The sequence below is a fragment of the Trichechus manatus genome, unplaced genomic scaffold, assembly GCF_000243295.1.
Source record: "Trichechus manatus latirostris isolate Lorelei unplaced genomic scaffold, TriManLat1.0 scaffold00087, whole genome shotgun sequence".
Classification (NCBI taxonomy): domain Eukaryota; kingdom Metazoa; phylum Chordata; class Mammalia; order Sirenia; family Trichechidae; genus Trichechus; species Trichechus manatus.
This window is the reverse complement of record NW_004444023.1, coordinates 5,456,558-5,470,275: the sequence shown is the minus strand read 5'-3', so window position 1 is coordinate 5,470,275 and position 13,718 is coordinate 5,456,558. Positions and strand designations below refer to the sequence as shown.

General features: G+C 55.6%; 1 protein-coding gene across 1 annotated transcript in view; it reads left to right on the top strand.

Annotated features, from left to right (window-relative positions):
* KCNC3 (potassium voltage-gated channel subfamily C member 3) overlaps positions 1 to 12,853 on the top strand; it is an 18,637-nt gene extending 5,784 nt beyond the window's left edge. The window contains exons 5-8 of the mRNA XM_023736208.1: positions 1,732 to 1,956; positions 3,769 to 4,882; positions 6,663 to 6,854; positions 12,717 to 12,853. Coding sequence (XP_023591976.1) covers positions 1,732 to 1,956; positions 3,769 to 4,882; positions 6,663 to 6,854; positions 12,717 to 12,853 — 1,668 coding nt within the window. The remainder of the gene's footprint in view (positions 1 to 1,731; positions 1,957 to 3,768; positions 4,883 to 6,662; positions 6,855 to 12,716) is intronic.
* Positions 12,854 to 13,718: the final 865 nt, after the last annotated feature.

Sequence of the window (13,718 nt, the reverse complement as noted above, 5' to 3'; positions counted from 1 at the left end):
CCCCCGCCCCGCCCCGCCGCCGCTCTCCTCTTCTACCCTCAAACTCTTAGAAGACACTCCACTCCAACTCAGTTTCTTGGCCTCTTCTGAACTCCCAAAATGCTTACTCCTGCCAGGACACTTCTCCCCCTCACTGCAACACTGAGTCCTGGGACATCTTCCCCCTGGGCCCCCTCTGTGTTCATGTCCCTTCCCACATTCACCTCCCCAACTCCCATCCCAAAACTTTTCCCCTAAAGCTCCAGACTTCTCTCAAGCCCTTCATATTCCTCTTTGGTGTCTCCAGAAGACCCCTGGGCCCCATAATATGCCTTTCCTCTACAGAAACCCCCATATGCCCTCCAGAACCGATTCTTCCTCATCCACAGATGCTCCCAGCTTCTTTCTTCCATCTTTTAAACTGCACAACTGACTTTCTGTCTCTCGGTTCCCCCAGAGCCCCTCAATCCCTTTCCTGATCAATCAAGTGACTTCCTCTCTTCATTTCCCTCCTGCCCCAGAACTTTTTCTAACCTCAATCCTTGGGACCCGCTTCAAGTCATCAGCACAAAAACTTCCCCCTCAAAATAACTCCCAGTTCTTTCTACCTTGCCTTCCCCCCCTACCCTCACAGCACTGCTTTCCCTTCCTCTCTCAAACTCCTCTAGTCCAAAGCCCAGGACTGAGCCCCTCGGCCTCTCCCCCCACCCAAAATGAATCAAAGAGCTCCTACCTCAGCAAAGACCCTTTGTCCCTCCGTTCTTTCCTACCGTCTTATCTCCCTCGAATTTCCAGAGTTTTCCCAAAGCTCCCTCAAACTTCCCAAAAAACTTTCCTCAAGCAGCTGCAACTTCCCAGACTAAATGGCTACACTCCCCCCCACCCCCGAACTTCCTCCTTCCCTTAACTTCCTCCCTTGCCCTCAGACCCTGGAGGCAGAAATTGTTGGAGAGGGACAGTTTAAAATGGGAGAATTGGAAAGAGGGACGATCCAGCCCTGCTCCCCTTCCCAGCTTCCTGGGGTCCCAAACACCCAGAGGAGCAGGTCCCGGTCCCCTCCCCCCACCGTGCCTTGTCCTGGGCCGGGAAGGACGTGGAGCCGCAGTGCCGCATTCGCGCCGGGGGAGGGAGCCCGGGGGAGGGGGCCCCCCCCCGGAGGCACCGCATAAAATTTGGTCCCCGGGAAGCGCTGAGTTGGCGAGATTTGGAGTTGGGTGGGGGGAGGTGGGGAGAAGGAGGTGCAGAAGGGACTTGGCCCCAAATGGCCCCTATGGCCTCTGAGCGGACCTCCTCCCCCATGGCCTGGAGCGCCCTTCCCTCCTGTGACCCTTTTGAAGGGTGCTGAGGTGAGGGAAGGGATGGAGGTAGAGTCCTGCTGTGATGGTCAGGCTGGGGGTTTGGGACAGCTGCGGGGGTCACTCATTTACTTAACAAATGTATTTTGAATGTCCACGGAATGCCAAGCGCCTTCTAGCCTCTAAGTGAGATTGCTTGAGAGAGTTGAGAGCTGAGGCCAACGCTAAGTGGAGGGGCAGGCCCTACCTTCTCCGTCTTGCTCCCTTCCCGGTAATCTTTCCTTTCCTTCTTACAGGGACTCCATGCCCTCCTGTCCCTTACGCTTTTGATCCCTGGCGGGGGGGAGGGGCGAGGGGGAAGGGGTTAAACCTGACCGATGCTGCAGCGAGTGCCCACCTTCCCTTCCATGCCCTGGGAGGGAAGGAGTTAATAAAGCTCCTGGCCTGTGGCCTCCAGCTGCGAAGCGGCCGCACGGCGGCTGCGCACTACCTGCGCTGCTCCGCTCCGGCTCGGAAGGGGTTAAGCCGGCCTCCATCCGTTGCGGCTGCGCACTGCGGCGGGGGAGCTGTCCGCTGTGCTGGCCGCCGCGCGCCCCTCCCCCCTGGCCCTGCCGGCCCGCCCCCACTGCGGTGCCGCAGCCTGCGCCGAGCTCCCGGCTCAGAGGGGGCGGGGGAGCACCGGGCATGCGTTCTGTGGAGGCCTCTGGCCTCTTAAACCACTACGGAGAAACGGGGAGGGGGAGTAGAGAGGGCCCGTGTGGACCCCTGGCCCACCCCAAGGTTCCCTGTGTGGACCCGACACTGGCCCCCTCTCTGCTCTGCATCTCTGGTTAAAGTCAAGCTCTCCCGAAGGCGAGACCCCGCCCCTTCACTTCTATGAAGAAAGGTGGGTGTGGAGAGGGTTAGGGCTGACCCTGGCCTACCCCAAGGTCTAGGGTACACTCTGCAGCCTGACCCTGGAGCCTCTCTCTGCTCTGCACCCCTGATTGAAGTCAAGCCCACTCCCTCAGGCTCTCCCTCTCCTGAACCTATCTGATTAAAGCCCCGTCTTCGCCCCTTACGCCAATCCCTTCCCCCTTTTCCTCTACATATAAAGCCCACTCTCCTCTCTAGGGTCCTGGCCCATCGCCTTCCTTCTCCAAGACCTTGACCTCACCTCCTCTCTTCAAGGCTTTAATCAAAACCCACACCATTGTTTGGCAGGACTTTGGCCTGCCCCCCAATTCTGAAATAGCCCAGGCACAACCCCCCCCCAAGTCTCTGCACCTCTGACTGAAGTCCCCTCCCCTCTTTCTTTCTGACCCTGTTCTCTCTACCAGCTCTCGCTCTGTCCCTTTCACTCCAGAACCTTAAACCCGGACCCCTTCCCCATTCTGTGTCCTCTTCGCTCTTGGTAGTCTTAACCATTCACCACCTCTCCTCTTTAGAGCTCTGACTCCCACCCCCTTCTCTGTGGCTCCACTCTGCCCTGTCCTTTCCAGATGACGTCCTCAACCAGCCTTTCCCCTTTTCTGGGTCCTGAAACTTGCCACTATCTCCTCTTCAAAGGCCTTAAAACCTGTCCCTTTCCCCTCTCTGAGATCTCCACCTTGCCCCCCCAACTCATGCCCCCATACCCTAATAACACATAAAATCCTCTTCCTGTGTTCTGAGCACTGTATTTGGAGCGAAGCCCTTTGTGCATTCATCTAATATAATCCTCAAAATGATCCGATGAAAAACTTGAGATTCAGAAGCTTACTCCTTGCCAAAGTCGTAGTGTGCTTTCAAGTCAATTCTGACTCATAGCAATCCAATATGACAGAGTAGAACTGCCTCATAGGGTTTCCTAGGGTGTCATCTTTATGGAAGCAGATCGCCAGTTTTTTGTCCAGTGGAGTGGCTGGTGGGTTCGAACTGCTGACCTTTCTGTTAATAGCCGTTGCCCAAGTTAGGCAGAGGAAAAGCCGTATTCAAACCCAGGCTATCTGACTCTTAACTACTTTGTGATTCTGCCTCCCTGCCCACCCTCTCCTCTTCCTCTTCTCCCAGCTCCAAGCTGAGACCCAAAGTCTCTGAGACACAGAAAGTGTGTGATCTTAGTTGCCCTCCCTCCCAGATCCCAAAGCAGAACACTTGGACCCTGCCTGGGAGCCCTGAGATAGAACACAGGGAACAGGAGGGAGTGGGGAGGTGGTCTGGGAGACAGAGCGAGGGGCCAGGAATTGCTGTTTCCAGGGAAGAATTTGCCCATCTGTTGCTTCTGCTGGGACCAGCTCTTCTCTCGAGTTAGGGGGGAGAGCTGCTTTTGTTCCTTTCCCTCCCCTTGTGCCAGCTTTGGAGGGGAGAATAGGATGCAGGAAATGATGGAGAGAGGGGGTTGGGCCGCCTGGATTCCCCTGAGTTTGGGGTAGGAGGCTGGGAGAAGGGGCCCTGGAAGGCTTTCGCCAAGATGCTGGCAGACCAGATGCCTGGGTTGGTCATCTCTCCCTCTCTCTCCTGCCCTGCCCTGTAGTATGTGGCCTTTGCCTCACTCTTCTTCATCCTCATCTCCATCACCACCTTCTGCCTGGAGACCCATGAGGGCTTCATTCACATCAGCAACAAGACGGTGACGCAGGCCTCCCCGATCCCCGGGGCCCCGCCGGAGAACATCACCAACGTGGAGGTGGAGACGGAGCCCTTCCTGACCTACGTGGAGGGCGTGTGCGTGATCTGGTTCACCTTCGAGTTCCTCATGCGCATCACCTTCTGCCCGGACAAAGTGGAGTTCCTCAAGAGCAGCCTCAACATCATCGACTGCGTGGCCATCCTGCCCTTCTATCTGGAGGTGGGCCTCTCGGGCCTCAGCTCCAAGGCCGCCAAGGACGTGCTGGGCTTCCTGCGCGTTGTCCGCTTCGTGCGCATCCTGCGCATCTTCAAGCTGACCCGCCACTTTGTGGGGCTGCGCGTGCTGGGCCACACACTCCGCGCCAGCACCAACGAGTTCCTGCTCCTCATCATCTTTCTTGCGCTGGGTGTTCTCATCTTTGCCACCATGATCTACTATGCTGAGCGCATTGGCGCCGACCCCGACGACATCCTGGGTTCCAACCACACCTATTTCAAGAACATCCCCATCGGCTTCTGGTGGGCCGTGGTCACAATGACGACGCTGGGCTACGGAGACATGTACCCCAAGACGTGGTCAGGGATGCTGGTCGGGGCGCTGTGCGCTCTGGCGGGGGTGCTCACCATCGCCATGCCCGTGCCTGTCATTGTCAACAACTTTGGCATGTACTATTCTCTGGCTATGGCCAAGCAGAAGCTGCCCAAGAAGAAGAACAAACACATCCCCCGGCCTCCGCAGCCTGGCTCTCCTAACTACTGCAAGCCCGATCCGCCCCCGCCACCCCTACCTCACCCTCACCCTCACCGCGGCAGCGGTGGCATCAGCCCCCCGCCTCCCATCACCCCACCCTCCATGGGGGTGACTGTGGCTGGGGCCTACCCACCGGGCCCCCATACGCACCCTGGGCTACTCAGGGGGGGCGCGGGGGGGCTCGGGATCATGGGGCTGCCTCCTCTGCCGGCCCCTGGGGAGCCTTGCCCGTTGGCTCAGGAGGAGGTGATTGAGATCAACCGGGCAGGTGAGCTTGGGGGTGAGGGGTGGAGGTGGGGGCCTAGGATGGTGGTGACCAATGGGAAAAGGTGGAGAGGTCTTGAGGGGAGAACAAGGTGGTTGCTGAGGTTCAGAGACACTGGGGTGGTCAACATCAGAGAGGGAATAGAGACCAAGAAACAGTAGGAGCTCAGGGCACGGAGGAGACACTGAAAGAGACAGTCACAGAGAAACGCAGATTTTGTAGGAAAGAGATCGTTTTGAGGAGAGACAGGCTTGCAACAAAGGTACCCAGAGGGTTCAGAGAGGCAAAGGCAGTGGGAGGCAGGATAATCAGCAAACAGTGAGAAAGACTCAGAGAAAGAGGGATTCCCACAGGAACTTTAATGAGTACATGAGTCAGGGGCAGACCAGAGACAGAAGCCGGGGTACAGTTACAGAAGGTGAGTGTGTCCCAGAGGCAAGGCTGAGAAAAAGAGAGCCTGAGGCAGGGATGCCAGAGACCAAGAGATTGTCACTAAGAACAGAGAGAAACAGGACTTGAGCAAGAGGAGCGAGAGAGGACAGAGAAATTGAGACAGAGAGAGGTAGAAAGTTTAGGTTCTAATGACAGACCAAGAGAGGGAGACCGACTTCAGAACCAAGAATCAGAGGCCAAGCATAGAGACCCAGAGGGTCAGGTGGATGGTCACGTGACCAAGAGGGTATCTTGGAGACCAGGGCCCAGTGGGCTCTGTCTACCTGCCTGCTCTCTAGCTAAGAGGCAGTCTGAGAAGGGTCTGAGAGAACGGGCCAGAGAGCTGTTGCTGGGAGGAAGGGAGATAAGCGGAGAAGAAAGTGGACTGTGTGTGTGTGTGTGCCCCTCCCCCCAGGGGAGTCTGGGCCTCCGAGAGGCCAGAATTTGGGTGCCCGGGAGGAGGGAGAGGCTGGTGGGCCCCACCCCCTTGCCCTAAGTAGGTCAAGGAAGGGAGCTGGGCCACCCAGCCCCCATCTTGCTCCCTCAGCTGCTGACCCAGTTTCACACCAATTAAAAATAGCTCGAGTCAGAGCCTGGGGGACCCCCAACCCCCCCCTTCACTCATCTGTCACCTTTCCAACCCTTCTCCACTATGCCCTCTTCAGCACCCAACACACTTCCCTGAACAGCCACCTCCCAGCCCCCACCCCCCCCAACATCCTACCCCAGGCCTGCCCTTCCCAGCACCTCACACTCACTGGAGTCAACCAACTCTACCCAACACCCTACTGCAGCCTGCTTCCTGGAATCCAACTGGCTTCCCCCAGCCACCTCTTCCCCAACACCTGAACCCAGTCCTGCCTTGCTCAGCACCCAAGACCTGACCCAACCACCGCTTCCTAGCACTCAACACCTGCCCCCAACACTATCCAATATGCCAATACCCTGCCCCGTCACCCTTCCCTACTCCAATTGCTCTTTCCAACACTCAATATCATGCCCTCAAGCAACTCTATCCAAAATTGCCAACACTCAATACCCTCCCCTTCACCAACTCTATCCAATACCCCATCACCCTTCTCTACCCCAATTGCTCTTCCCAACATTCAACACCCTTCCCCAATGATCCCCTCCCTAAACCCACCAGCCACACCCTCTTAATATCCTCTCAGCTGTGCCCCTCCCACTACCCTTTCCACCACCCCTTCCCAACACCCTGCCCTACTTCCAGTCTCCTATTTCCAACACTGGACATCTTTCTATTCTAATACCCTCTCCTTGTTGACAACCACATGAGTCCCACACCTCACTCTCTGCTTTGTCTCTCTGTCTGACCGCCCTCGGGACACAGATCCCCGCCCCAATGGGGATCCGGCAGCAGCTGCACTTGCCCATGAGGACTGCCCAGCCATTGACCAGCCTGCCATGTCCCCGGAAGACAAGAGCCCCATCACCCCAGGAAGTCGAGGCCGCTACAGCCGCGACCGAGCCTGTTTCCTCCTCACTGACTATGCCCCGTCCCCTGATGGCTCCATCCGAAAAGGTGAGGCATCTTCCACTGGCTCCCTGAGACCCTCCCTCTCTCCCCAACTAGGGGAGGGAGGAGAGGGTGATGGGGGAGGAGGTGCTGGACTTCTCCCATCCCCTGGCCCCAAACCACCTCCCTCCCGGACCCGCCCCCCCAACAAGTGTCCTCACCACTGACCCTTCACCTATCTTTATTGCATCTCCATCTCCCCCCAACCCCACCCTGGACCCTCTGGCCTCTTCCCCCACCCCCAGCCACCGGTGCTCCCCCACTGGCCCCCCCAGACTGGCGTAAGCCAGGGCCCCCCAGCTTCTTGCCCGACCTCAACGCCAACGCCGCGGCCTGGATATCCCCCTAGTGGACGAAACCCCTCCCCCCAGGGTAAGTACCCCCCCATCCCCTTCCTCGGACTCCTCCCTCCCTCCTGACTAACCCTTCTGAGAACAGGCAGACCCCACTGACTGAAATCCCCTCCCACTCACTGTGAAAAGCTCCCCCAATTAACACCACCCCGACACCTCCTGCCTTCCCCAAGACTTGTGATGCCCCTCACTAACCCCCAAGAACTAACCCCAACCTCCCACACCTCATGCCTGACCCCCCTACCCCTCCCTCACGACTGACCCCATCTTCACCGTATTCACATCTCTCTCCCTGCCTCCATCCTTGAGTTTTTAATTCAATCAGGAAAACAGGGTGCACACCTAAGACACTCTCCTGGGTGCAGGATGGAGTGAGGAAGACTCAGTCATCCATCCAATCCTTTGCTAGTCCAGCCAGCACTTAGAAAGCACTCCTGTGTCCCAGGTGCGGTGCTAGGCATGGGATGGGGGTGGGTTTTCAACAGGAAACAAAATCCACCTGCCCCCTACCCCCAAGAGCACCCAGGTTGGTGGCGAGGCAGATATAGACCTAACCTACTGCCGTCAAGTCGATTTTGACTCATAGCCACCCTATAGGACAGAGTAGAACTGCCCCAAAGGGTTTCCAAGGCTGTAATCTTTTTAAATTTTTTTTTTTTATTGTGTTTTAGGTGAAGGTTTATAAAACAAATAGTTTCTCGTTAAACAGTCAGTATACATACTGTTTTATGACATTGGTTAACAACCCCACGACATGTCAGCACTCTCCCTTCTTGAACTTGGAGGACCTTTGTTTTTGGTGAAAATATACATAGCCAAAGATACAGCATTTCAGAAATTTCTACATGTACAATTCAGTGATATCTATTATATTCTTCCAGCTGTGCTGCTATTCTCACTATCCTTTTCCAAATAATTCCATCACCATTATCTGCAACTCACTGGCCCCTGGGCTTCCCATCAGATCTTTTGAGTTGCTGTTGTCAACTTGATCTCACATAGATAATCCTTTTTTTTTTTGTACCTTAGGTGAAGGTTTACAGAACAAATAGTTTCTCATTAAACAGTTAGTACACATATTGCACTATGACAGTGGTTAACAACCCCACGACATGTCAACACTGTCCCTTCTCAACCTTGGGTTCGCTATTGCCAGCTTTCTTGTCCCCTCCTGCCTTCTAGTCCTTGTCCCTGGACTGCTGTGCCTCATTAGTCCTGTTTTGTTTTATGGGGCTGTCCAATCCCCTGCTGAACGGTGAACCTCGGGAGTAACTTCACCTCTAAGCTAAAAGGGTGTCTGGGGGCCATATTCTCGGGGTTTCTCCAGTCTGTCAGGCCGGTAAATCTGGTCTTTTTTTTGTGAGTTAGAATTTTGTTCTACATCCTTCTCCAGCTCTGTCCAGGACCCTCTGTTGTGATCTTGGTCAGAGCAGTCAGTAGTGGTAGCTGGGCACCATCTAGCTGTACTGGACTCAGTCTGGTGGAGGCTATAGTAGCTGTGGGCCATTAGTCCTTTGGACTAATCTTTTCCTTGTATCCTGTTCTCTTCATTTTCCCTTGCTCCCGAAGGGGTGCGACCAGTGGAGTATCTTAGTTAGCTGCTCACAGGCTTTTAAGATCCCAGACACTACTCACCAAGGTAGAATGTAGAACATGTCTTTATAAACTGTTATGCTAATTGAACTAGATGTTCCCCACAAAGCTGTAATATTGATGGAAGCAGACTGCCACATCTTTCTTCCATGGAGTGGCTGGTAGGTTCAAACCACCAGCCTTTCAGTCGGCAGCCAGGTGCTTAACCACTGCATCACCAAGGCTCCTTGACAGACCTAGACAGTCCCAAAACCAGCTGCCCTGGAGTCAACTCCGATTCACGGTGACCCCATGTGTTTCAGAGTAGAACTGTGCTCCATAGGATTTTCGATAGCTGATTTTTTTGGAAGTACATGGCTAGGCCTTTGTTCCGAGGTGCCTCTGGGTGGACTTGAACTGCCAATCTTTTGGTTAGCAGCCGAGCATGCGTTAGCCATTTGCACCACCCAGGGACTTCAGACAGTCCCTATCAGAGGTGATAGATGCAGAAATTGAGGTAGCACTGAGCACTGTAAGAGAAGGCCACAAATCTCCCTGGATGGGGTGAGGGAACATCAGGAAAGGATGCAGGAGCTGGTCTCCACTGTGAAATCTGAAGGATGTGTAAGAGGAGGAAGTAATCCCATTGACTGTAGTGATTAGAGGGAATGGTAGAAGCAAAGGCTGGGAGACTGGACCACAGGTGGAGAGGGACTAGCAGATGGAAAGGAGGCAGGAGAGCAGAGGTCAGGCAAGGGCTAGGACCTTGTCCAGGGGACCTGGGGGGTGGTGTCAGGTGAGCGGGGAGGGGCAGGTCAGCTCTGGGCATAGAAAGACCCCTCGGGGGCCCTATGGGGCTGGACTGGTGGGAGAGACTGGAGGCCAGGATGGAGACTGGGATGAGGCTTAATGGGAAGAGGGCAAGGCTGAGCCCGGGACCAGGGCTGTGAGGACAGAGAGGAGGGGATGGGGCGAGGGAGTTGTGGGGTGGGGCAGGAGGGTTGGGCCTGGGGGCTGGGGAGGAGGGAGATAGAGTGAAGAGATATTTAGTAGATTAATCATTTGGCAAACATAACCAAGCACTTACCAGGTGTTAGGCATTTAACATATATTCTGTAAGCCTCAAACAACTATAGATGACCCCTAGCTCTTTTCATCCAACCATCTATGCATCATCTATCCATCATTCATCAATCCATCACCCATCCATCCATCCAGCAGCTAATTATTGAGGGCACTGTTTCCACTGGAGTAAGATGGTAGCAAACAAAGCAAAAATCGCTTCAGTCATAGAGTTTATCATCTAAAGCAGGGCTTGGCCAACTACGGCCCCTGTTGTAAATAAAGCTTTATTGGAACGCAGCCACTGTCGCACTACAACAGCAGAGTGGAATAGTTGCCACAGCGACCATGTGGCAAATAGTTACCATCTGGGCCTTTACTGAAAAAATTTGCCAGCCCTTGATTGGATGAAGTAGAAAATAAACAACTAAGGAAAAAAAAAAAAAAAAGATAATTATTCTGGCCACTTTAGGTAAGGAGGTCAATGAAGTTCTCTTTGAGAAGGTGCCCTGAAACCTGAAGAGTGAAAAGTGCCAGCCAGGCAGAAGGAACAGTGTATGCAAAGGCCCTGAGGTGGGATGAGCTTGGTTCAAGAAACAGCAAGGAGGCTGGAGTGTGGCTGGAGCTCAGTGGGCAAGGGGAGAGGGCTGCCAGAGGGGGTATGGGGAGAAAGATCATGAGGGGCTTTTGAGCCAGAGTAAGGAGGCCATATTTGATCTTAAATGTGATGGGAAACAACCATCAGTCATTATTCAACAAACATTTGTGGAGTCTTCCTTAGAAAGAAACATATCCTAAAAGATCTTTGTCCTCAGCCTTGGGAGATGTTTTCGTGGAATTTGAGGAGCCTCCAGGGCCAGCCTCATCTAAATCCCCTTGTTTCCTAGAAATTCAGGGAGGGTCATGACCAACTCCAGGCCCACCCAGCAGACGGGGATGAGAACCTAGGCTTCCAGCCAGAGGGGCTGCTTGGCCCTTCTTGCTCCATCCCTCCCTGTTGCAAACCACACACTCCCCCCTCCCCCGCCCCGCCCCAATCCTCCATCTTCATCTCCATTGCCTATCCCCTACCTCTGCTCCCCTCTCCCCACTGCTTGGACCCAATCCTGTTATCATCCTTTGTTCCCCAACCCCAGGTCTGGAAGGGCCCTTGTAGGGTGGAGGGGAGTGGGGGTGGGAAGGGGCTTGAGCTTGGGAATCTGAGTGAGGGAGGATTTGGGGTGAGAGTGGGTGGGTGGGCTGGGGAAGTCCCTGCTTTTCTTGCCTATGATGCCAAAATCCATTCACTGAACTCAAATAATGGTGGGAGCTGACGGGGTTGACTGAGTCCTCTGCCCCATTAAATGTCCTGATTACTTTCCGCTGCCCCTCACCTTCCATCTGCCTCCCGCACCCCCTCCTCTTTCTCCCTTCCCTTCTATCCTTCTTCCCCCAGACCCCTCTTCCTACCACCACTCTCTCTCCCTCCTGACCTGTCCTCCCCCCTCTTCCTGACCCTCCCTTCTCAATCTTCCTCCACCTCTCTCCTTAGACCCTCTAAGTCTAACCCTTGATATTCATTCCCACTTCCTCCCCAGCCCTGTCCTTCTTCCCTCCCCACCCCCAGCCATCCCGGAAGCTCCTTCCATATTTGATGTCTCTGGCCGCCCCTCATTTCACTGCTCCCCTCCACCCGGAAAACACCAGCGAGGAGGAAGAGGTCCCGGCGTTTCTCCGTCCCCCCAACAGTGAGGCTGTTCTGGGGGGTCCCCCAGCCCCCTTCCCTCCCACCGTGACTCTGTGTATTTCTGTCCCCAGCTCTTGTCACCGCCTGAGACCTCGTGAGACCCTCGGTCCCCCCCTGCCCCTTCCCCCCAGGTTAGCAACTGGGAATGGCTGGGAGGGGGTGTCCCCGAGATACTGGGCTTTGAATTCCCGCAGGCCCTCTCCTGGGGGGCCAAGACACCCCTAGCATTCACAGCCCAGAAAAGCCATAGAACAGCCCCAAACACTTGCAGAACCCTTAAGACACTTTCAAGTTTTTAAGAAACCACGCAATCTATCAAGACACTGTTTGAAACTTCAGGTCACCTGTTAGAACCCCAAAGCCTTCTTGGACTCTTTAAGATATCCCCTTAGAACCTTCTGGATAAGCCTTGCCTGCTCTTACCCTTCCAAATGTTCATAATGACCCCCAAAGCCACTGCCAACTTCTCCATTTAGTGCCCCATGGACCCCACCACCCACCTTCCCTTTCTTCCCTACAACTAGGCTAGACCACCCCCCCCAGACGGCACCCCAGTTCCCCCAAGCACTCTCCACTGGCTGCTTCCCCTACATGCATCCCACCCGAGTCCCCTTCCAGCGCCCAGAGCTTCCTGCCCATGTACCCACCATTCCGCCTTGCTGCCCCCCACCTTTCTGCCTCAGATGAGGGGGCCAACGGGGACAGGGGGTGGGGGGATGGGTTGCAATGGGGGGTTGGGGGGAGGCTCGGTGGGCACCATCCTGCCTCCTAACCCAGAGTCTCTCCCCCTCCCCCATGTCTCAGCCTTTCTTGTGGATGCTGACTGACTCTCACATCTGCCCACTTCTCTCTCTCTCCGTCTCCTTGTTCTGTTTCTTGCCGTCTGTCTCTATCTCCGTGTTGTCTTTTCTCTCTCTGTGTCTCTTATCCTCTCTCCCCGTCTCTCGCCTTCTTTGTCTCGCCTTCTCCCTCTGGGTGTCTCTTGTCCTGTCCTCCATTCCTTTCTCTTGCCTTTTTTTCTGTCCCTGTCTCTCTGTCTCTCCTGTCTCTGTCTTGGGGTCTCTCTCTGTCTGTCGGACCCTCCCCCTCCACCCCGTCTTTCACGCGTCCTCCCCGTGTTTCTGTCCCCCTCCTCGGCCCCCCCACTACCCCCAGGTTACGAGAAATCCCGCAGCCTGAGCAGCATCGCGGGCCTGAGTGGGGTGTCCCTGCGCCTAGCGCCCCTTGCCACGCCCCCTGGCTCTCCCCGAGCCACCCGCCGCGCTCCCCCAACCCTGCCCTCTATCCTCTAGCGCTCCCCTCCCCCCTGTGGGGGGACTCGGGGGTGACCAGGAAGAAGGTCAAAGGAACTGGGGGTGGGGGGTGGGGAAAAGGGTTTAAAAAACAAAAAAACAAAAAGTCATTAATAATATGCAACCGAGACGACGACGCCAGCAGACACCCCCGGGCCCCACACCTCCCACCTGGGTCCCCAGGATGGAGGGGGAGGGTCCAGAGCCCGTCCCCCCAACTCTCCCCTATCCCCAAAATAAAGCCTTCTCAGGTCTCCATGAGCCATAGAACACCCACCGTCCCTCCCATCAACTCGTGTAAATACGTCCAAATGATGCCGATCACATCTTGGGGCACCTCCCCCCCCCGCCCCCCGCATGCCTCCCTCAGCCCGGACCCTCCCCTCCACCGCAGCAATAAGCCGCCAGGGGCTGCATGCTACGCATTCCAGGGGAGGGGCACTCTGGGAAGGGGGCTGGGACCTCCCACCCTTCACCCCAGGAGGACATCCCAACAGGTGTTGATTATAAAAAACAAAAACCTGGAAACAATGTGGGGGAAGGAGGGACAGTACCGCCAAGCCAAACACAGGAGCTGAGCTGAGATGGGAGGTGCGAGGTGGGCAGGCGACAGCCGCTCCCTCGGCCTTTTGGAGGGTCCCTCAGGTAAATTTCACCACCCTCATCCCCCGCCCAGGGATCTGCTCGCCTCTCATTGCTGCATGGACTGAGACCTCGCACCCCAGAATTCCTGGTGGGATTTGGCCCTAGCACACAAGAGCCTCCAATCCCCCAGATTCCTAGGACATGAGACCTGCACCTCGGAATTCCTGAGACTCGGCCCTGGCCCCCGCACCCCCCCCCCGCCAAGTTCCCACACACTCCT